At 48.0% G+C, this 23,498-nt stretch overlaps 1 protein-coding gene across 4 annotated transcripts in view; it reads left to right on the top strand.

Annotated features, from left to right (window-relative positions):
• Positions 1 to 23,498, top strand: part of nfic (nuclear factor I/C) — a 788,712-nt gene that overhangs the window by 486,054 nt on the left and 279,160 nt on the right. For all 4 annotated transcript variants that reach the window (XM_072482538.1, XM_072482537.1, XM_072482536.1 and 1 more), the window contains one exon: positions 339 to 424. In XM_072482538.1, the coding sequence (XP_072338639.1) occupies positions 339 to 424 (86 nt within the window). The remainder of the gene's footprint in view (positions 1 to 338; positions 425 to 23,498) is intronic.

The raw sequence follows: 23,498 nt of genomic DNA, 5'->3' as shown, positions 1-23,498 counted from the left end.
TGGTCAGCATCAGAAGAGTTGAGTCTGGAGATGACAAATGGCATGGATGATGGCTTCGGCAATAGGTGGACTGATGTAGGAATAGAAGCGGCGGGGGGAGGGGGGGTTATGGAAGTGGCCATAAGAAGTGTTTATGACGCAGAGGACAAGGAGTGAAAATTTCAGCTCTTTAAATGTTTACAATGTGGATAGTTTCCAAATGTATATCTTTGTTTGTGTAAATAAATGCAGTTCAATTATTCCTTTATGCCCAAATATCTTCAATAAAGCAATGTAGCCCATCTTAATGCATTATTGTGCATCTATCCATTGCTCCTAACATTGTTATTTCATTTCAGCCTACACGACTCCTGGCACCCCCCCAGCTAATCGTTCCTTTGTGGGAATAGGACCAAGAGATCCTGGCAGCCTTTATCAGCCACAGGTATTGTAGCAGGTCTACTTTCATTGACAGTTTTATGTAATTAGTTAGTCTCCCTTTCACAGGTAGATCATTTCAGCTTTGAAAAGATTGTTGAAAATCATGATACACTGTTTATATCAAGAAAATGCTCTGTTCCAAGAATTATTTTCTGCTCTGTCCACGTGGGTCTTCAGAGAATAGATGCATTTTTCTTGGCCGCTATATTTCTAGCCGATTTTATTATCTGTTTGCTGTTGTAAAAAATACCTTGTAAGTGTTAATTCAGTGTATTGGGTGTATAAGTGATTACAGTGGCACAGGCCACAGAGGACATGTATAAACCATTTCAAGAACCTGATTCTGCCATGCGAAAATTTAACCAGGTGTTTTTAAGCAGGATTTGGTAAACTGTGTGGACCCATAGAAAATCTCACATCACAGCTTGTCTGAATAGTTTACTTGAAGTTATGCACTTTATATGAAACCCGTTTGTAGGCCTAGCAAGTCACTTTTCAATATCTTGTCTCATCCTCAGAATCCGGAATACAATATCTTGTCTCATCCTCAGAATCCGGAATACTATGACTGTGACAAACGTTTTGCAACATTGATTAAAATAACATCTGAAACAATCTACACAGCATGTATTTAAGGGTAATATTACAGAGGATCGCTTCCAGTATGGAGCTTCCCTAGATAAAAACATAGGTTAGAGCTGGCCCTTTAATGTTATATCCTATACACTACATGCTATATCTGCCATACCCTGGGTCTATGCTGCAGTCAAACTTTATGACAAAAACAAAGGGTGGGATTCTCCGGTCCGCCAGCCGCGTGTTTCACAGCTGCGCGTCGTTCACTGGCAGCGGGATTTTATCTTCCCACCGATTGTCAATGGGAGGGATTTTGCATTGAAACCACCCCACGCTGTCTGGAAACCCGTGGACAGGGATGCGCTGATGGCTGGAAAAGTGAATGGCAATGCCTGGAGAATTCCTGCCAAAATCTGGCAAAGTGACCTCTTTATCTAGACTTTGGGCGCGATCTACCCAAATGGAGGAAGACTCCCGCAGCGCGAGATTAGCTGGGTGTTTCCCAGTGCTCGGGGCACGGAGAAACACCCTTCTACCTAATGCTCATCCAGGTAGATCTGGGGCCTCAGCAGGGAACTCCCCGACGAGGCCGCACTTAGCCCCATTTTATGCACTGAGGAGCTCTGCTCACCGAAACTCCTCAATGCAGCGGACTTATGGCATCCTGATCTCTCGAGACCCCGACCCCCCATCTCCACCCGCCAATCCCCAACTCACTATAACAAGGTGCTCACAGCCGCCCATGCACTGCACACCCCAGCTCAATCACCGCCATGCAAAAATGCCAGCCTGGCATCTTAGTGCCATTGTGGCAGTGCCTCTGCCAATGTCACCTGGGCACCTTGGCAGTGACACTCAAGGTGCCAGGCTTGCACTGCCAGGGTGCTCAGTTGGCACCAGAGGGCATGCACCTGGGGTCCTCCCATCCCCTGGGAAACCCCCACAAGTGTCATTCCATCTGGCTCCCATTTGTGGAGACCAGTACTGAACAGTGCTCGCCTGAGGTTTCAAGGCGTGGGAGTTAGATCTTGGAACGGATATTAGAGTGAGACTAGCTTTCTCATTCTAATATACAGATTTGCCAGAAAATGTCCACAATGGGCGGAATTCGCATCCACGATGTCTTGCGAGATCGCGTTAGTTCTCGCGAGGTGTGGCAAGCCGGGTAGATCCCAGAAGTGGGATCTCCCGGTATCTACCGGTCGCGTTGTGCCACACCGCATCATACTGCTTTTCAGGCGCAATGCGACCGGTCGATCCCTGATAATTCATGCTGTGTATTATCAGGCATATTATATTACCTCATGAATGATATGAATACAGCGTAATATATCTCAGTAGGCACATTTCTAAGGTGGTATGGTGCCATCTTATCACATCTTGTTTCAATTCTAATTGTTTAGCAATCCAACATTTGAAAGCAAAAAACCTTTCAGGAGATGGAAACATTTTTAACCAGTGAACCCACCAAGCTGTGTATGTAGGTGCAAGTGTGCATCAGAAAGAGAGATGTGCCTGGATAACTACCAACCTTTCTCTAATGAAATTGAAATGGACCCAGTTGGAAGTATGGACGTTGGGATCCCACTCTCTTGCGATGATGTGAGACGGAGACTAGCCTGGGATCATTTACTATGAAGGCTTGCAAATGAAAGTGCGTGGAATTAGAGTTTGTGGACTTGTAGCAGGAGTTTTTAAAAATGTATTCACGGGATGTGGGCATTGCTGATTGGGGCAGCATTTATTTCCCATCCCTAACTGAGACCATTTCAGAGTGCACTTAAGAGTGAACCACATTTCTGTGGATCTGGAGGACACACCAGGATGGCAGATTTCCTTCCCTAAATGACCATTAGTGAACTAGATGCGTTTTTACAATTCAAGTCTCACCATCTCCCGTGGTAGGATTTGAACCCAGACCCCCAGATCTTGCCCTCTGTCTCTAGATTACTAGTTCAGTGACAATGCCACTAAGCCACCATCTCCACATGTTAATAATTTCAACATTAGCAAAGGAATACAGCAGCAATAGGTACACAATTTGAACAGTTACCTCTTCAGAAGGGTTAGTTTTTCAGCTGCAGATAATCCTCAGGCTTCTAATTTTTTAAATTTTCTTATTGATTTATATTTCACCAGATGTCGAGAGACACAGACTGAACAGCATTCATAGTCTCTGGCACATAATAATCTTAATTGTCACAAGTAGGCTTACATTAACTCTGCAATGAAGTTACTGTGAAAAGCCCCTAGTCGCCACATTCCAGCGACTGTTTGGGTACACAGAGGGAGAATTCAGAATATCCAATTCACCTAACAGCGTGTCTTTCAGGACTGATGGGAGGAAACCAGAGCACCCGAAGGAAACCCACGCAGACACTGGGAGAACGTGCAGACTCCACACAGACAGTGACCGAAGCCGGGAATCAAACCTGGGACCCTGGAGCTGTGAAGCAACTATCGTGTTATTCACCCTGGGGTAACACGGACTGCAACTGGATGCAGTAGTACTTGAAAGTAGACACTAAACTTTGATGTATGTTCAATATGCTTTATTGAACTTGCTGAGCAGTGCACACAGTTCGCTGTGGGTTGACACTCTACTAATCTCAGCATGCTAACTATAACTAACTAGACCAGACTAGCTCTGAGCCACCATGTAGAAGGTGCTGACTGATATATACACCTTGACTGTCACTACAGTTGTCACCAGTGGAAAAAGGCAGAGTGCTGATGCCTCGTGTGTTTTATCGTGAGAAACCCTCCTCTAGTGTTCTGCCTGGTGATTGGTTGTGTTCTGTCCTGTGTGTTGATTGGCAGTACTGAGTGTCTGTCACTGCCTGTCTGTATCTCATTATGTGCATGAGTGCATAACATGACAGCAACAGTGTCACCCACTGTGCTACCGTGCTGAACGGGAAGATCCTAGAATGGAACCCTGGCTCAAAAGACTTTGGGCAGAATTCTCCCCCCCCACCGCCGGGTGGGAGAATCGCCGGGACGCCGCGCAAGTCCCGCCACGCCGTCCCGGCACCCGCACGCGAATCTCCCCCTCCCCCCCAAACCGGCGCGGCGAGAATTACGGCCGGCAGCTCGAAGAATTGCCGATCGCTGTTTGTAACGGGCGAGCAGCGATTCTCCGGCCCGGATGGGCCAAGCAGCCTTCCCAACATGACAGGTTCCCACCGGCGCCGTCCACACCTGGTCGCTGCCAGCGGGAACAGCGTGGGAACGCTGGGGAGGGTGGCCTGTGGGGGGTGGGGGGGAGGGGGGGTTCCTGCACCGGGTGGGGGACTCAAAAGGGGTCTGGCCCGCGATCGGTGCCCACCGATTGGCGGGCGGGCCTCTCTGAAGGAGGACCTCCTTTCCTCCGCTGCCCTGCAAGATCCATCCGACATCCTCTTGTGGGGCGGCCGCGGGGAGGACGGCAACCGCGCATGCGCCGGTTGCCACCGGTCAACCTGCGCATACGTGGATGATGTCATTTGCACGGCGCCGGCTATGTCATTTACGCGGCGCCGCTTTTACGCGGCGCCAAGGCCCGGCGCGCGTAAATGACGTGGCACCGCTCCTAGCCCCCCTGTGGCGGGAGAATAGGAGGCTGGGAACGGCCTCCGACACCGGAGTGAAACACTCCGGTTTTCACTCCGGCGTCGGCACTTAGTCTCCCGATGGGAGAATTGTGCCCGTTAACTTACTTTTTTAAATAAAAAGTAGAGGAACAGAGTTTTAGGACCGCTAATTACTTTTAACAGCATGGAAAAGACATTTGTTAAACATGAAAAGTTGGTTCATTGTGCAGTACCCCTTTACTACCCTCCCCTTAACTTAACCAGTACACTTCAATTTTAAGATTAACAAGGATTACAAAGTACACCTTAAGCTACAATGGCCCCATTAACACAAAGTCTCTTTAAAGCACACAGACAGGCTGTGGTCAAATACATAGACTCCACTCTGAACCCAAGTTAGTGGGCGGGATTCACCACTCCCACGCCGAAGTGGCCGCGCCGTCGTGAAAGCCGTCGAGGTTCACGACGGCGCGGAACGGCCCCGGTCCCGACCGATTCAGGCCCTGACAATGGGCCAGGATCGGGGCCGCGTCATCTACACGTGCCAGGCCTTGTCGCCCGCGTAAAAGCGGTGCCGCATAGATGACGCGGCTGGCGCCGCATAACGGGCGTCATCCGCGCATGCGCGGGTTGGCCGGCGCCAACCCGCGCATGTGTGGTTGCCGTACTCTCTAAGTCCGGAAGGAAGGAGGTCCTCCTTCAGAGAGGACGGCCCGACGATCGGTGGGCACCGATCGTGGGCCACCCCACATTCCAGCTAAAGCCCGGTGAAGGATCCCCCCTTGCCCCCCCCACAGGCCGCCCCCCAGCATTCTGGTGGCCTGAAGTGCATATGTTTTAATGCAAGGAGCATTACGGGTAAGGCAGATGAACTTAGAGCTTGGATTACTACTTGGAACTATGATGTTGTTGCCATTACAGAGACCTGGTTGAGGGAAGGGCAGGATTGGCAGCTAAACGTTCCAGGATTTAGATGTTTCAGGCGGGATAGAGGGGGATGTAAAAGGGGAGGCGGAGTTGCGCTACTTGTTCAGGAGAGTATCACAGCTATACAGCGAGAGGACACCTCAGAGGGCAGTGAGGCTATATGGGTAGAGATCAGGAATAAGAAGGGTGCAGTCACAATGTTGGGGGTATACTACAGGCCTCCCAACAGCCAGCGGGAGATAGAGGAGCAGATAGGTAGACAGATTTTGGAAAAGAGTAAAAACAACAGGGTTGTGGTGATGGGAGACTTCAACTTCCCCAATATTGACTGGGACTCACTTAGTGCCAGGGGCTTAGACGGGGCAGAGTTTGTAAGGAGCATCCAGGAGGGCTTCTTAAAACAATATGTAAACAGTCCAACTAGGGAAGAGGCGGTACTGGACCTGGTATTGGGGAATGAGCCCGGCCAGGTGGTAGATGTTTCAGTAGGGGAGCATTTCGGTAACAGTGACCACAATTCAGTAAGTTTTAAAGTACTGGTGGACAAGGATAAGAGTGGTCCGAGGATGAATGTGCTAAATTGGGGGAAGGCTAATTATAACAATATTAGGCGGGAACTGAAGAACATAGATTGGGGGCGGATGTTTGAGGGCAAATCAACATCTGACATGTGGGAGGCTTTCAAGTGTCAGTTGATAGGAATACAGGACAGGCATGTTCCTGTGAGGAAGAAAGATAAATACGGCAATTTTCGGGAACCTTGGATGACGAATGATATTGTAGGCCTCGTCAAAAAGAAAAAGGAGGCATTTGTCAGGGCTAAAAGGCTGGGAACAGACGAAGCCTGTGTGGCATATAAGGAAAGTAGGAAGGAACTTAAGCAGGGAGTCAGGAGGGCTAGAAGGGGTCATGAAAAGTCATTGGCAAATAGGGTTAAGGAAAATCCCAAGGCTTTTTACACTTACATAAAAAGCAAGAGGGTAGCCAGGGAAAGGGTTGGCCCACTGAAGGATAGGCAAGGGAATCTATGTGTGGAGCCAGAGGAAATGGGCGAGGTACTAAATGAATACTTTGCATCAGTATTCACCAAAGAGAAGGAATTGGTAGATGTTGAGTCTGGAGAAGGGGGTGTAGATAGCCTGGGTCACATTGTGATCCAAAAAGACGAGGTGTTGGGTGTCTTAAAAAATATTAAGGTAGATAAGTCCCCAGGGCCGGATGGCATCTACCCCAGAATACTGAAGGAGGCTGGAGAGGAAATTGCTGAGGCCTTGACAGAAATCTTTGGATCCTCGCTGTCTTCAGGGGATGTCCCGGAGGACTGGAGAATAGCCAATGTTGTTCCTCTGTTTAAGAAGGGTGGCAGGGATAATCCCGGGAACTACAGGCCGGTGAGCCTTACTTCAGTGGTAGGGAAATTACTGGAGAGAATTCTTCGAGACAGGATCTACTCCCATTTGGAAGCAAATGGACGTATTAGTGAGAGGCAGCACGGTTTTGTGAAGGGGAGGTCGTGTCTCACTAACTTGATAGAGTTTTTCGAGGAGGTCACTAAGATGATTGATGCAGGTAGGGCAGTAGATGTTGTCTATATGGACTTCAGTAAGGCCTTTGACAAGGTCCCTCATGGTAGACTAGTACAAAAGGTGAAGTCACACGGGATCAGGGGTGAACTGGCAAGGTGGATACAGAACTGGCTAGGCCATAGAAGGCAGAGGGTAGCAATGGAGGGATGCTTTTCTAATTGGAGGGCTGTGACCAGTGGTGTTCCACAGGGATCAGTGCTGGGACCTTTGCTCTTTGTAGTATATATAAATGATTTGGAGGAAAATGTAACTGGTCTGATTAGTAAGTTTGCAGACGACACAAAGGTTGGTGGAATTGCGGATAGCGATGAGGACTGTCTGAGGATACAGCAGGATTTAGATTGTCTGGAGACTTGGGCGGAGAGATGGCAGATGTAGTTTAACCTGGACAAATGTGAGGTAATGCATTTTGGAAGGGCTAATGCAGGTAGGGAATATACAGTGAATGGTAGAACCCTCAAGAGTATTGAAAGTCAAAGAGATCTAGGAGTACAGGTCCACAGATCACTGAAAGGGGCTACACAGGTGGAGAAGGTAGTCAAAAGGCATACGGCATGCTTGCCTTCATTGGCCGGGGCATTGAGTATAAGAATTGGCAAGTCATGTTGCAGCTGTATAGAACCTTAGTTAGGCCACACTTGGAGTATAGTGTTCAATTCTGGTCGCCACACTACCAGAAGGATGTGGAGGCTTTAGAGAGGGTGCAGAAGAGATTTACCAGAATGTTGCCTGGTATGGAGGGCATAAGCTATGAGGAGCGATTGAATAAACTCGGTTTGTTCTCACTGGAACGAAGGAGGTTGAGGGGCGACCTGATAGAGGTATACAAAATTATGAGGGGCATAGACAGAGTGGATAGTCAGAGGCTTTTCCCCAGGGTAGAGGGGTCAATTACTAGGGGGCATAGGTTTAAGGTGAGAGGGGCAAAGTTTAGAGTAGATGTACGAGGCAAGTTTTTTACGCAGAGGGTAGTGGGTGCCTGGAACTCATTACCGGAGGAGGTAGTGGAGGCAGGGACGATAGGGACATTTAAGGGGCATCTTGACAAATATATGAATAGGATGGGAATAGAAGGATACGGACCCAGGAAGTGTAGAAGATTGTAGTTTAGTCGGGCAGTATGGTCGGCACGGGCTTGGAGGGCCGAAGGGCCTGTTCCTGTGCTGTACATTTCTTTGTTCTTTGTTTGTTCTTTGTTCACGCACCGCCCACGACTGCAGCGACCAGGGGCAAAATTCTCCCCCAACGGCGCGATGTCCGCTGACTGGCTCCCGCGCATGCGCCGCCCCAAAGGTGCGGAATGCTCCGCTTCTTTGGGGGCTGAGCCCCAACATTGAGGGGCTAGGCCGACGCCGGAGGGATTTCCGCCCCGCCAGCTGGCGGAAATGGCGTTTGTTGACCCGCCAGCTGGCGCGGAAATGACATCTCCGGGCGGCGCATGCGCGGGAGAGTCAGCGACCGCTGACAGTTTCCCGCGCATGCGCAGTGGGGCGAGTCACTTCCGCCTCCGCCATGGTGGAGGCCGTTGCGGAGGCGGAAGGGAAAGAGTGCCCCCACGGCACAGACCCGCCCGCGAATCGGTGGGCCCCGATCGCGGGCCAGGCCACCGTGGGGGCACCCCCCGGGGTCAGATCGCCCCGCGCCCCCCCCAGGACCTCGGAGCCCGCCCACGCCACCTTGTCCCGCCGATAAATACCTACTTTAATTTACGCCGGCGGGACAGGCAATTTCTTGGCGGGACTTTGGCCCATCCGGGCCGGAGAATTGAGTGGGGGGGGCCCGCCAACCGGCGCGGACCGATTCCCGCCCCCGCCGAATATCCGGTACCGGAGACTTCGGCGGGGGTGGGATTCATGGCGGCCAACAGCCATTCTCCGACCCGGCGGCGGGGGGGAACCCGCCGTTTTGGCCTGGCCGCTCGGCCCATCCGGGCCTCAGAATAGCGGGGGTGCCGGAGAATCGCCATTTTGGGTGTCTCCGGCGATTCTCCGGCCTGCGGCCCACGAAACTCGACTGGGCCGTTCCTGCCGCTTGGGAGAATCGCGTGAGGGCGTCGGGCCGGCGTCCCCGGAAATTTTGGCGGCCCAGGCGATTCTCCCAACCGGCGTGGGAGTGTAGAATCGCGCCCAGTGTCTGTGGTTTTCGTCTCAGAAGCCCCCAGATGCTTATGAAATGGGAGTTTCCAAACACCACTCCAAAACACATGCTTTAAAATATTCACTAATTTTTTTTTAAATTTAGAGTGTCCAATTAATTTTTTCCAATTAAGGGGCAATTTAGCGTGGCCAATCCACCTACCCTGCACATTGTGGGGGCGAAACGCACGCAAACACGGGGAGAATGTGCAAACTCTACACGGGCAGTGACCCAGAGCTGGGATCGAACCTGGGATCTCGGCGCCGTGAGGCAGCAGTGCTATCCACTGCGCCACCGTGCTGCCATTTCACTCATAATAATAATAATTCATCCCTTGGTGATTTGCATTCTGAATATCAGGCAGGCTTTCTACATGACAGTTTTAAACAAAGCTTCCACTTCACTTTTAACAGTAAGTCTAGTCCAGGATTTTACAACAACTCCTTTAGGTTTTCTTTGTCTTAACTGCTGTGGAATTTGTTCACAATTGCTTTAACTCTCAATTTCCAGACTTTAACATGGCATCAGAGATTTGATTTACCTTTAAATCTAAATCCCACTTTAAATCTGGTTACAGCATTTGTCTCTTTAACTCAGTACACTTTATTTACTCTTCCTTGAATTCTTCTGAACAATACAATTTTTAAAAAAAAATTTTTTTGCACTGAGTGCTGAATTTGGTGCATTTGAGTGCGATAGTGAGAGTTTGGTGACCGAGGGAGTATAAGGCTTCATTTTTATCTAAAGTTTAGTCTTTCTTTTATTTAGTTAATTAACTTAAAAGTTGCTGTTTGGTTTAGAAGAAGGTGAATTTTCAATAAGCTTTAAACAGGCTTCTACTTGTAGGCACTTGCAGCTGGAGCATGTTAATTAGTTAATTGGATTAGGCCAGTTTTCAGAGGCTAGATTCACAGTATAAAAGTGATCCCCTACAGTGCAGACTTTGTTTGCACTGAGTGCTGAATTTGGTGCATTTGAGTGCGATAGTGAGAGTTTGGTGACCGAGGGAGTGCTGAATTTGGTGCATTTGAGTGCGATAGTAAGAGTTTGGTGACCGAGGGAGTGCTGAATTTGGTGCATTTGAGTGCGATAGTGAGAGTTTGGTGACCGAGGGAGTGCTGAATTTGGTGCATTTGAGTGCGATAGTGGGAGTTTGGTGACCGAGGGTGTTAGGTGAGGAGGGAGTAAGGTGCTCCTTTCGTTTTGTTTCCGACATTTCCGCAAAGAGTGCAAAGAGAGCCAGGAGTTTACAGAAAGTGTAGCTGACTGGGAGCAGGGTCGGAGGGCGGAGATCTAGTTAGTCCACAGGGCAGCTATATTCTGTCAGGTAAGAGGGGATGGAGGCTAGGCCAGTTACATGCTCCTCCTGTAGGATGTGGGTGGTGAGGGATACCACCGGTGTCCCCACTGACTATACCTGCGGGAAGTGCACCCAACTTCAGCTCCTCAAAGACCGTGTTAGGGAACTGGAGCTGAAGCTGGATGAACTTCGGATCATCCGGGAGGCAGAGGGGGTGATTGAGAAGAGTTACAGGGAGGTAACCACACCCAAGGTACAGGACAAGAATAGCTGGGTTACAGTCAGGGGGAAAAAAACAAACAGGCAGAAAGTGCAGGGATCCCTCGTGGCCGTTCCCCTTCAAAACAAGTATACCGTTTTGGATGCTGTTGGGGGGGGATGACCTACCGGGGGAAGGCCCTAGCGGCCAGGTCTCTGGCACTGAGTCTGGCTCTGGGGCTCAGAAGGGAAGGGGGGAGAATAGAAAAGCAATAGTTGTAGGAGATTCAATGGTTAGGGGAATAGATAGGAGATTCTGTGGTCGCGAGCGAGACTCCCGGAAGGTATGTTGCCTCCCGGGTGCCAGGGCCAGGGATGTCTCGAATCGTGTCTTCAGGATCCTTAAGGGGGAGGGGGAGCAGCCAGAAGTCATGGTGCACATTGGTACCAATGACATAGGTAGGAAAAGGGGTGTGGAGGTAATAAACAAGTTTAGGGAGTTAGGCTGGAAGTTAAAAGCCAGGACAGACAGAGTTGTCATCTCTGGTTTGTTGCTGGTGCCACGTGATAGCGAGGCTAGGAATAGGGAGAGAGTGCAGTTGAACACGTGGCTGCAGGAATGGTGTAGGAGGGAGGGCTTCAGGTATTTGGATAATTGGAGCGCATTCTGGGGAAGGTGGGACCTGTACAAGCAGGAGAGGTTGCATCTGAACCAGAGGGGCACCAATATCCTGGGAGGGAGGTTTTCTAGTACTCTTCGGGAGGGTTTAAACTAATTTGGCAGGGGAATGGGAACCGGATTTGTAGTCCAGCAACTAAGGTAGCCGATATTCAGGACGCCAAAGCGTGCAATGAGGCAGTGGGGAAGGGAACACTGACAAAGGAGAGTACTTGCAGGCACGGAGATGGGTTGAAGTGTGTATACTTCAACGCAAGAAGCATCAGGAATAAGGTGGGTGAACTTAAGGCATGGATCGGTACTTGGGACTACGATGTGGTGGCCATCACGGAAACTTGGATAGAAGAGGGGCAGAAATGGTTGTTGGAGGTCCCTGGTTATAGATGTTTCAACAAGATTAGGGAGGGTGGTAAAAGAGGTGGGGGGGTGGCATTATTAATTAGAGATAGTATAACAGCTGCAGAAAGGCAGTTCGAGGAGTATCACCCTATTGAGGTAGTATGGGTTGAAGTCAGAAATAGGAAAGGAGCAGTCACCTTGTTAGGAGTTTTCTATAGGCCCCCCAATAGTAGCAGAGATGTGGAGGAACAGATTGGGAAACAGATTTTGGAAAGCTGCAGAAGTCATAGGGTAGTAGTCATGGGCGACTTTAACTTCCCAAATATTGAGTGGAAACTCCTCAGATCAAATAGTTTGGATGGGGTGGTGTTTGTGCAGTGTGTCCAGGAAGCTTTTCTAACACAGTATGTAGATTGTCCGACCAGAGGAGGGGCAATATTGGATTTAGTACTGGGTAATGAGCCAGGGCAAGTGATAGATTTGTTAGTGGGGGAGCATTTTGGAGATAGTGACCACAATTCTGTGACTTTCACTTTATTAATGGAGAGGGATAGGTACGTGCAACAGGGCAAGGTTTACAATTGGGGGAAGGGTAAATACGATGTTGTCAGACAAGAATTGAAGTGCATAAGTTGGGAACATAGGCTGGCAGGGAAGGACACAAGTGAAGTGTGGAACTTGTTCAAGGAACAGGTGCTACGTGTCCTTGATATGTATGTCCCCGTCAGGCAGGGAAGAGATGGTCGAGTGAGGGAACCATGGTTGACAAGAGAGGTTGAATGTCTTGTTAAGAGGAAAAAGGTGACTTATGTAAGGCTGAGGAAACAAGGTTCAGACAGGGCATTGGAGGGATACAAGATAGCCAGGAGGGAACTGAAGAAAGGGATTAGGAGAGCTAAGAGAGGGCATGAACAATCTTTGGCGGGTAGGATCAAGGAAAACCCCAAGGCCTTTTACACATATGTGAGAAATATGAGAATGACTAGAGCGAGGGTAGGTCCGATCAAGGACAGTAGCGGGAGATTGTGTATTGAGTCTGAAGAGATAGGAGAGGTCTTGAACGAGTACTTTTCTTCTGTATTCACAAATGAGAGGGGCGATATTGTTGGAGAGGACAGTGTGAAACAGATTGGTAAGCTTGAGGAAATACTTGTTAGGAAGGAAGATGTGTTGGGCATTTTGAAAAACTTGAGGATAGACAAGTCCCCCGGGCCTGACGGGATATATCCAAGGATTCTATGGGAAGCAAGAGATGAAATTGCAGAGCCGTTGGCAATGATCTTTTCGTCCTCACTGTCAACAGGGGTGGTACCAGGGGATTGGAGAGTGGCGAATGTCGTGCCCCTGTTCAAAAAAGGGACTAGGGATAGCCCTGGGAATTACAGGCCAGTTAGTCTTACTTCGGTGGTAGGCAAAGTAATGGAAAGGGTACTGAAGGATAGGATTTCTGAGCATCTGGAAAGACACTGCTTGATTAGGGATAGTCAGCACGGATTTGGGAGGGGTAGGTCTTGCCTTACAAATCTTATTGAATTCTTTGAGGAGGTGACCAAGCATGTGGATGAAGGTAAAGCAGTGGATGTAGTGTACATGGATTTTAGTAAGGCATTTGATAAAGTTCCCCATGGTAGGCTTATGCAGAAAGTAAGGAGGCATGGGATAGTGGGAAATTTGGCCAGTTGGATAACGAACTGGCTAACCGATAGAAGTCAGAGAGTGGTGGTGGATGGCAAATATTTAGCCTGGATCCCAGTTACCAGTGGTGTACCGCAGGGATCAGTTCTGGGTCCTCTGCTATTTGTGATTTTCATTAATGACTTGGATGAGGGAGTTGAAGGGTGGGTCAGTAAATTTGCAGACGATACTAAGATTGGTGGAGTTGTGGATAGTAAGGAGGGCTGTTGTCGGCTGCAAAGAGACATAGATAGGATGCAGAGCTGGGCTGAGAAGTGGCAGATGGAGTTTAACCCTGAAAAGTGTGAGGTTGTCCATTTTGGAAGGACAAATATGAATACAGGGTCAACGGTAGAGTTCTTGGCAATGTGGAGGAGCAGAGAGATCTTGGGGTCTATGTTCATACATCTTTGAAAGTTGCCACTCAAGTGGATAGAGCTGTGAAGAAGGCCTATGGTGTGCTCGCGTTCATTAACAGAGGGATTGAATTTAAGAGCCGTGAGGTGATGATGCAGCTGTACAAAACTTTGGTAAGGCCACATTTGGAGTACTGTGTACAGTTCTGGTCGCCTCATTTTAGTAAGGATGTGGAAGCTTTGGAAAAGGTGCAAAGAAGATTTACCAGGATGTTGCCTGGAATGGAGAGTAGGTCTTACGAGGAAAGGTTGAGGGTGCTAGGCCTTTTCTCATTAGAACGGAGAAGGATGAGGGGCGACTTGATAGAGGTTTATAAGATGATCAGGGGAATAGATAGAGTAGACAGTCAGAGACTTTTTCCCCGGGTGGAACAAACCATTACAAGGGGACATAAATTTAAGGTGAAAGGTGGAAGATATAGGAAGGATATCAGAGGTAGGTTCTTTACCCAGAGAGTAGTGGGGGCATGGAATGCACTGCCTGTGGAAGTAGTTGAGTCGGAAACATTAGGGACCTTCAAGCAGCTATTGGATAGGTATATGGATTACAGTAAAATGATAGTGTAGATTTATTTGTTCTCAAGGGCAGCACGGTAGCATTGTGGATAGCACAATTGCTTCACAGCTTCAGGGTCCCAGGTTCGATTCCGGCTTAGGTCACTGTCTGTGCGGAGTCTGCACGTCCTCCCCGTGTCTGCGTGGGTTTCCTCCGGGTGCTCCGGTTTCCTCCCACAGTCCAAAGATGTGCGGGTTAGGTGAATTGGCCAATGATAAATTGCCCTTAATGTCCAAATTGCCCTTGGTGTTGGGTGGAAGTGTTGAGTTTGGGTAGGGTGCTCTTTCCAAGAGCCGGTGCAGACTCAAAGGGCCGAATGGCCTCCTTCTGCACTGTAAATTCAATGTTAATCTATGATTAATCTAGGACAAAGGTTCGGCACAACATCGTGGGCCGAAGGGCCTGTTCTGTGCTGTATTTTTCTATGTTCTATGTAATACCTTTGTCTCTGTTCACTTAACTTCAGGGGTGACATTCTCCGACCCCCCAGCGGGTCGGAGAATGGCCGTTGGCCGCCGTGAATCCCGCCCCCGCCGAAGTCTCTGGTACCGGAGATTGGGCAGGGGCGGGACTCGGGCCGCGCTGGTTGGCGGGACCCCCCGCTCAATTCTCCGGCCCGGATGGGCCGAAGTCCCGCCGAGAAATTGCCTGTCCTGCCGGCGTAAATTAAAGTAGGTATTTACCAGCGGGACAAGGCGGCGTGGGCGGGCTCCGGGGTCCTGGGGGGGGCACGGGGCGATCTGACCCCGGGGGGTGCCCCCGCGATCGGGGCCCACCGATCCGCGGGCGGGCCTGTGCCGTGGGGGCACTCTTTCCCTTCCGCCTCCACTACGGCCTCCACCATGGCAGAGGCGGAAGAGACTCTCCCCACTGCGCATGCGCGGGAAACTGACAGCGGCCGCTGACGCTCCCGCGCATGCGCCGCCCAGAATGCCATTTCCGCGCCAGCTGGCGGGGCAACAAACGCCGTTTCCGCCAGCTGGCGGGGCGGAAATCCCTCCGGCGCCGACCTAGCCCCTCAATGTTGGGGCTCGGCCCCCAAAGATGTGGAGCATTCCGCACCTTTGGGGCGGCGCGATGCCCGTCTGATTGGCGGCGTTTTGAGGGCCAGTCGGCGGACATCGCGCCGTTGGGGGAGAATTTCACCCCAGGTGTCTTAAACATTCTTTCTGTCCCACTTCCCTGATTATCTGGATTGCATTTTGTTCCTTGTGAAGCTTGCATCTTTGCAACCCTTTGTCCTGTCCAGTTTCTCCTGGCAGAGTTGAAAGCTGTTCAATCTCCGGTGTCCTGTCTCCAACTGCCTTGGCTTCCAGTTAAAACTAAGAACAAAGGTAAGCCCTTCCCTCTGGAAAGTGGCCTTCTTTTGCTGAGCAACAACTTACTTCTATTTACTCTTCATGTGTAACCCTCTCTAGGCACAATAGAATCATAGTTGGAACATAACCCACTTAACCAACCCCACACATACAAAACATCATTGTCTGCTATGAACCTAAGTATAGGTACAGGCACAGAAACATTAAATTAAACCCACTTAGATATATGCCTTATTTCTAATGTACAAATATAAATCCCTTAAAACTACTTTTGTTTTCCTAACACTTGCTTCTCTAGTTTTTAATTGTGACCAATTCTCCATCGTAGCTAATTACTTGTATGTTTCTAATGCACAGGAGTGAAGGTTTTCTTCTAATTATTCTTGATAATTGTCCTGCTCATCGGGGCTGCACGGTGGCACAGTGGTAGGCAGCGCTGCCTCTCGGTGCCGACGACTCGGGTTCGATCCCAGCCCTGGGCTACTGTCCGTGCGGAATTTGCACATTCTCCCCATGTCTGCATGGGTCCCACCCCCACAACGCAAAGAGGTGCAGGGTAGGTGGATTGGCCATGCTACATAGTCCCTTAATTGGAAAAGAAAATATCCTGCTCATACCTTGGCCTGCCACTTCAATCATGCCAAGGCAAATTATTGAATTTGCCTACTTGGAAGATGATTCCTATGTTGTTGTGGAGTGGGTTAGGTAAGAAACTGTATTTTCATTAGACCTTAAAAGAAGTTTGGGTCTTGTCTGCCACCAATTGGGTATCTCTCAGACCGTGGCAGAATATTGACGCTCCACCGCGGCGGGAGCTGAGCTATCAAATGCGGCGAGCCAGTCAAATGGCCATTGACTTTGGCGGGAGCGGAAATACCCACCACCCTAAAATTCCACCCCATGTCTTGGAAGGGCTGAATTAACAGGATCTGTTAGCCTGGAAGAATGGAATAAAGATAAACACTAGAGGAAAAATTGAGAGAATCACAAGAAATTTCACCCAGCCAAATGTGGCTATGCTGGTGTTCAATCTTCAACTGGAGATTTCTACTCTAATCCCATCTCCCTGCCCCATATTCTTACATTGGTATTTTTCCAATACCTACCTGGGGCTGGATTCTCCGCCCCACAATGCTGGCAACGCAGATCGCGATCGGGCGGAAAATTGGGAGCCGGCTGAAATCGAGGTAGGAGAACATAGTCTCCCAAACGGAGAATCCTGCCCCTGATTTCCTTTAATCTGATCTCATAGCCTCTGTTTCAAGCACTGCCTGTGTGAAAAAAAATTCTTCTAACTTCCTTTGATAGTTGATCCTGAAAGTTTCCCCATTGATTCTATGGAATCATTTTCTTTTGCTATTTCCCATCTCAAAACCTTTCATAATCCTACAAACCCAAGAAGAACTTGAGGAAATCAAATTGTGATCTTCAAAAGGAATGAGAGGACACTGAAGAATAACAGCTTGAAAAGATAAATCACAATTTTAAATTTAAAGAAAGATAATTGAAAAAATATAGTGTAATTCTGAGGTGTTATGCCATTACGAAAGTAGACTTTTTGATTTTGCAATGGATATGTGTGACCAGTTGGTTGAACATTGCCGTGGGATCCCGAGGAGCCTTTCTGCTCTTGAGGTAAATAAAATGAATGTTGGGCAGGACTTTCCATGCCCCCCTCCTCCCCCGCGGTGTATTTCACGGTGCTAGAGGTGGCCCATCATTGGCCGGTGGCAGAATCTCCCGCTGCTGTCAACGGGGTTTCCTGTTCCATGTATCCCCCACTGCCGAGGAACGAGAAAGGCTAGGAAATGCAGGCCATTGAACATGAGGCTCTGAGGGAGATCAAGGTTATTGTCTCATGTGGCTCAGTGTTAAACTTTGGTAATACTTCTATAAGCATCATGACACTTTGTACTACATTGATGGCAGTATATGAATGCGAGCTGTTGTTGTTTGTAGTAGTTGCCTCATTGTCTCAAAATACTCTCTTCTGACACTCCTAATTGTTGATTGATAATACAAATGGAAATTAACATCACCATCTGGTGGTAGCGACAAAGCGCTCACAGAGATTGTATCACAGTGCAGGGTGTCTGCAAATGATGAGAAAATGCAAATTGTACAGAACAATAAGTTTCCTCTGCGTGTTAAGTTTACCCAAACATCAGACTGAACAGGGCAGGAAAACTTGGCAGAAATAAATGATTTTTCACCCATTCTCACTGTTACTCTGTGTCTTGCTCCAATGTAAAATGTGCATTCAAAAAAAGTTGGCCGGAAGAATTGCTTATTCAGATTTTGTTACATTCCAGTCAGGATAAGGTGGTGAGAAACTAGGATACAGAACGATATAAAAGAAACTGTATTTGCAAGAATTATTATGCATTGCTTATGACATAGTCACATGTCATTTGCACATTAATGGATTTAAAACCTTTCATTTTCAGGTATGCAACAGGGTATGCCTAATTATGATTGCATATTAGGATTCCTAGGGACTACCTATCTTGCTTTAGTTCTCAGCAATCAGACATGACATTTTTTTGAACAGATAAAGATGGATAGCTCACTGCTTGAAAATATGGACTATGAAGACTGAGCAAGGTTGACAGGATATACTTGCAAGTAGAGATCAAACACACTGATGCACATAGATGAAATATGACCTTCGCTGAACAGGGGGAAAGCAAAGTTTTAGATGTTTGACCAGTGAAAAGTATGGGAGAGGTGAGGTGGTGAACAAGGGCTTTGCAACATGCCCAGTGAAGGTTGAAAACCTGTATTAGTTTGCTGCAAGAAAGCACAGAAGATCAGGAGAGTGAAGGTGCATAGAAGGCATTAAGAACTGCAGGCAGGAAGATAGGACGTGAGGCTGGGTCTTGTTGTGCAGGAGGTGAAGACCCCTTTTTTATGACTAGCAGTTAAAAACATAAAGTGATTTTTGTGCAAAACGAATAATCGAAAATTTCCAATACATGTTGGAATTACCCATGATCACATTCCATTGATCAAATTAACAATCAAAATCATTTGTTTCTCTTTACTTCTGTCTAAAAGATGCACCCTTTCATCCATATCAGGATTAAAAATGGTACTTCTGCAATATAAATAAATATTAGACCTAACTTTATTGTGATGCTAGAATCTCTGTGATATGTGTTTTAGTAAGCATAGAAAGTGCATTCAGCATTGTTGTCTCACTAACATTTAGAGGACTTGTACCAAATTACCTTCCCCATCATTTTAACAGATTTATTAAATATTTTTTATTTAATGCCTGCTCCTGGCCCAAAGAAGTTTTTTTTTTTTAGTGTTGTCTAACTCTATCTCAATATCATCATGTTTTCCTAGATTTCTCTTGTAATTTTTCGAAGTTTACGTGGACGTTCAGGTGGGGTGTAGGTGACACAGGCCACTATCGGTCATGTCTTTTGTAAATGCTCAAATGAAAGGCAGCCAGTCAAAGATGATGGAGCATTTGTGAAGTATGATTAATGTAGTAAACTGCTGGAAATACACCATGCCAGAAATGGAGAAGAACAAACTGCATTTTGATTGCCACATAAGTTAAGTGGAAATACTTTTGCTAAGGTGGCCTTTCTCATGCCCCGGTTGAGAAAAATTGTGCATGCAGGTGCAGCAGATAATAAGGAAAGTAAATGGAATGTTGGCATTTATAGCAAAAGGTAAGGAAGTGTTGTTGCAACTATACAAGGCAATGGTAAGACCGCACCTGGAGTATTGTGCACAGTTTTGGTCCCCTTATTTGAAGAAATATGTTGTGGCATTGGAGGCAGTTCAGAGGAGGTTCACTAGATTGATTCCAGAGATGAGGGATTTGTCGTATGAAGAGAGATTGGACAGTTTTAGCCTATCCTCTCTAGAGTTGAGAAGAATGAGAGGAGATCTAATTGGGGTATACAAGAGTTGAAGGACCGAAGCCGACTGAGTATTTTGCTGCGATGCTGGCAAAACTACTGGGGGAGGGGGAGGACCCCATCCGATATGAACTGGATCGGTCTCATCGGTTGTGGAGGCCTGTACCAAAGGCGAGTGAGCCGCCAAGGGCAGTGACTCTGTGCTTCCGTAGGTACAGTGTGAAGGAGAAGGTCCTGAGCTGGGCCAAGCAGAAGCGGGTGGTGCAGTGGGCTGGAGCTGGTATACATGTATACCAGGACTTTACGGTGGAGCTGGTGAGGAGGCGGGCTGCCTTCAACCGGGTGAAGAGGGCACTGTACATTGGCAAGGTGCAGTGCGGCATTGTATATCCAGCGAAGCTGAGGGTGACTTACAAGCTCGGGGACTTTTATTTTGGAACGGCGGAAGCAGCGGAGAAGTTTGCGAAGGCAGAAGGACTGTGGCGAAACTGACAAATTGAGGAATGGTCATGTGCCGATGTAACCTCATGACTGTATTTTCTTCTTTTTTTTTTGTATCACTGCGCGCGGGTGTAGGGGCTAAAGGAGCCAATGTTGCATTTTTTGGACAAGGGAAGGGACGGGACTTTCACTCGAAAGGAGGGCTCTTTGGGGTGTAGGTGGATATGCGGGGTTTGTGTGCTGAAAGGGGATCTTTGGGCTTTCCTGGGGCTGGGCAAGGGGGAAAGGGACGCGGGCGGGGGCCTCCACGCTGGCCGGTTTAAGCCAGCCAGTGAACGGGAGTGAGGTGGGGGGAGGGGCTGCGGCCATCGGAGCCTGACAGAACAGGGTCCGAGTGGTCTAGCCGGGGTGTAAAGTTGGGGGGAGGGAACCGAGGTTGGGAGGAGGAGTTTTACAAGAGGCATTGGATGTGAGGAGCTGGAGACTTGGGGGAGGGGTGGGGGGGGTACAACTTTGGGGTATTATGTACGGTACTCTCTTAGAGGCTGGATGGCGTTGGTTGGGGGGGGGGTGGGTGAATCCCTGATTCCTTTTTGTCATTTGTTTATGTAAACAGGCGGGTTGAGGTTTGGGGGCTGGTGGGCGGATGGGATCGTTGTTATTATGGGGATTGACATATCTTGTTGATTATTGTTTATTGTTGATGGGTGTAAATGTGGGAGAAAACGTGAAAAAGGAGGACAATAAAAAAAATGTTTTTAAAAAGATACTGTGACATTATCAAATACAGATTTGTTTACTGATTATATAACAGAACTATTCACACTGATACAAAAAAACCATGCACAGATTCATCCCTGCAACAATGGTGTATTTATTCACTGGAGTGACAGAGATCTTTAAAAGTTATTGCAGTTAGGGATACTGGAGTTAATCCAGTTGTGACCCAGAACAGCGTTCTAGCTAGTCATTGCCTCAGTCGTAGACTTTGGTAAGTTGCGAATACATATACACAGTTAATGTTAACACACCGTCCTTTTTAAACGCAGTCTTTTAATCTCAAAAGAATCCCTGTTTGGTATAAAACAAAAACAGGGAGTCGTCCAGACTCAAAACGTTAGCTCAGTTCTCTCTCCACAGATACTGCCAAACCTGTTGAGATTGTCCAGCATTTTCTGTTTTTGTTTCAGATTCCAGCATCCGCAGTCATTTACTTTTAGCCCAGTTTGGTATGTTGCGAATACGTGTACACAGTTAATATTAACACAATGTTCTTTTTATGCGTAGGCTTTAAATCTCAAATAAAAGCCCAGTCAGCTATCGTAATTTTATTGAGTGATATCAATATTGAGTGTTATGCCCTACGACGGCACCTCCCAAACCCACAGCCTGTACCACCTAGAAATTCATTGAAATAACACCACCTGCAAGTTCCCCTCCATGTCACACACCACCCTGACTTGGAAGTACATTGCCATTCCTGGGTCAAAATCCTGGAACTCCCGACCTAACAGTGCCATGGGAGTACCTTCGCCACACAGGCTGCAGCGGTTCAAGAAGGTAGCTCCCCGTCACCTTCTCAATGAATTATTACAAAATTACAATGAATTATTACATCCCATGAATTATTACAAAAATGGCACGGTAAATAAGTACAGAGGCAGTGACTTTCCCAACAACCCACTGACTTGCCACAGGACATGATAGGTTGGTTCAGTGGCATGATGGTTAATAGCCAATTAGATTAGCTTGCTGAGTCTTTGTAAGTGGACACCTGTCAGCAGACTGCGTCACTCCACTACAAAATGCATAATTTGATTTACAGATTTTGGGGGTGTCAGTTGCCTTCAGTCCCCTGGAGAAGGTGCTATTTACGTTTGGGAATGTTACTTTTGTTGGGAAAACCCCAAAGATAAAGATGCATTTTGATAATAAGAAACCTTTAAAGCAGAGCTGATCATGTATGAGGATGTATTAAAAAAAATCAATATTGAGCCAAAATAGTGATGTAATCTGCCACCGGATAAATCATTGGCGCAGCTCTACTTAGAATGCAGTGTGCAGATCTGGTTCTTGCAATATAAATGGAAACGACAGGGGCAGAATTCACCTACCCAGTACTAGGCCCCATTGCGGGAGTGGGGACGGGAAGTGTTTCCTGCTGCAGAGGCCATCGGGAAAACATACTAACTATATCTTCCAGCTCCAACCTTATTAATTATGCATCCGGGTGTTTTGTGCCATCTTCTGTGTTGGGGTGAGCATGATGGCATGTGTCCCGTCATATCTGGGTGCAATCATCTGACATCACCGACCCACCATTGAAGAAAGAAGATGAGTCTCATGAAGAAAGAACATGGATCTCCAGGAACACACTGAGGCTGGAGGCTGGACCTCCTCAGTGACACTGAAGCTGGAAGGTCCACCTGATTGATGCTCCTCCCATGCCCTGCTGTGGTGCTCCAGCGAAGAGGCCTCTGCTTGAAAAGGCTTAAATTCAAAACTTCCCCGACGGATAACATTGAGCTGAAATTTATGGAGATGCATACTGCTCACCCTGCCCCAATTAACAAGTTGGTGGCAACAACTAGGATAATGTGGAACCTCTGCCCCCTCGCAGGAAGAGTTCTCTGATTGGCCAGCAGTTCTTGCAGTCACGGTAGTGCCAGACTTCAGTGGATGATGGCCCCAGTGGATCCTCGACGCAGTTAAATCAGAGACATTGCACAGCGAAACTTCGGCCACCTTTCGGTTGGGGGGGGGGGCTGCTCACGGCAGGAGGGAGGGGTGTAGGTTTTGCAGTGTAGGCAGAGAGGAAGAAAGGGGGGGTACTATCTTCGGGCGAGGGGGGTGGTGTGGTGTCCTGATGCACAAAAGGCATCCTCAGGAGATGGTACCCCTTTCCTTGGGATAGCCACCCCATATATTTTATTCACTACTCCCCCACCCCTGAAAATGCCTGGTAGGAGTCCATAAAATCCACCCTCTTATTTCAGTGAGCCAGTAGTGCATCTAGTTTACAAAACTCACCACCACTGGCGGTCTCCTCGTCTCACATCTCGGTCCGTTGTCAACAGTCATAAAGATTGATTGCTATTGTGTCCATAAGAGCTGTCTCTGATAAGGTCCTGTGGGCAAAGCCACAATTACAGAAGGGCAAGGAACAAAATCCCATTCTACAGTATTAGCGTATTACACATGCACATTGTACGAAGCACATGCTTTATTGCACATGCACATTTATGAAGCAAGAAATGTACATATCTGAGGTTATCATGCACCAGGAACATCTGCTTTGCTCACCTCCAACTATCCTATGAAGTATAGATGGAAAATGAATAAAAGCAAGTGTCCCGGACACCAACCAAAAGCAGGATGACCCGAAAGCATGCAGAAGAGGTTCGGTAATCCTTTTACAACAGAGGCCTGGGGAGGACGATTATCCACCCAGATTGACCAAAAAAGACAGTTGGAGCATGAT

The sequence above is a fragment of the Scyliorhinus torazame genome, chromosome 18 (genome assembly GCF_047496885.1).
Source record: "Scyliorhinus torazame isolate Kashiwa2021f chromosome 18, sScyTor2.1, whole genome shotgun sequence".
Lineage (NCBI taxonomy): Eukaryota > Metazoa > Chordata > Chondrichthyes > Carcharhiniformes > Scyliorhinidae > Scyliorhinus > Scyliorhinus torazame.
Note: the sequence above shows the minus strand (reverse complement) of the source record. Positions and strands in the feature narration are given on the sequence as shown.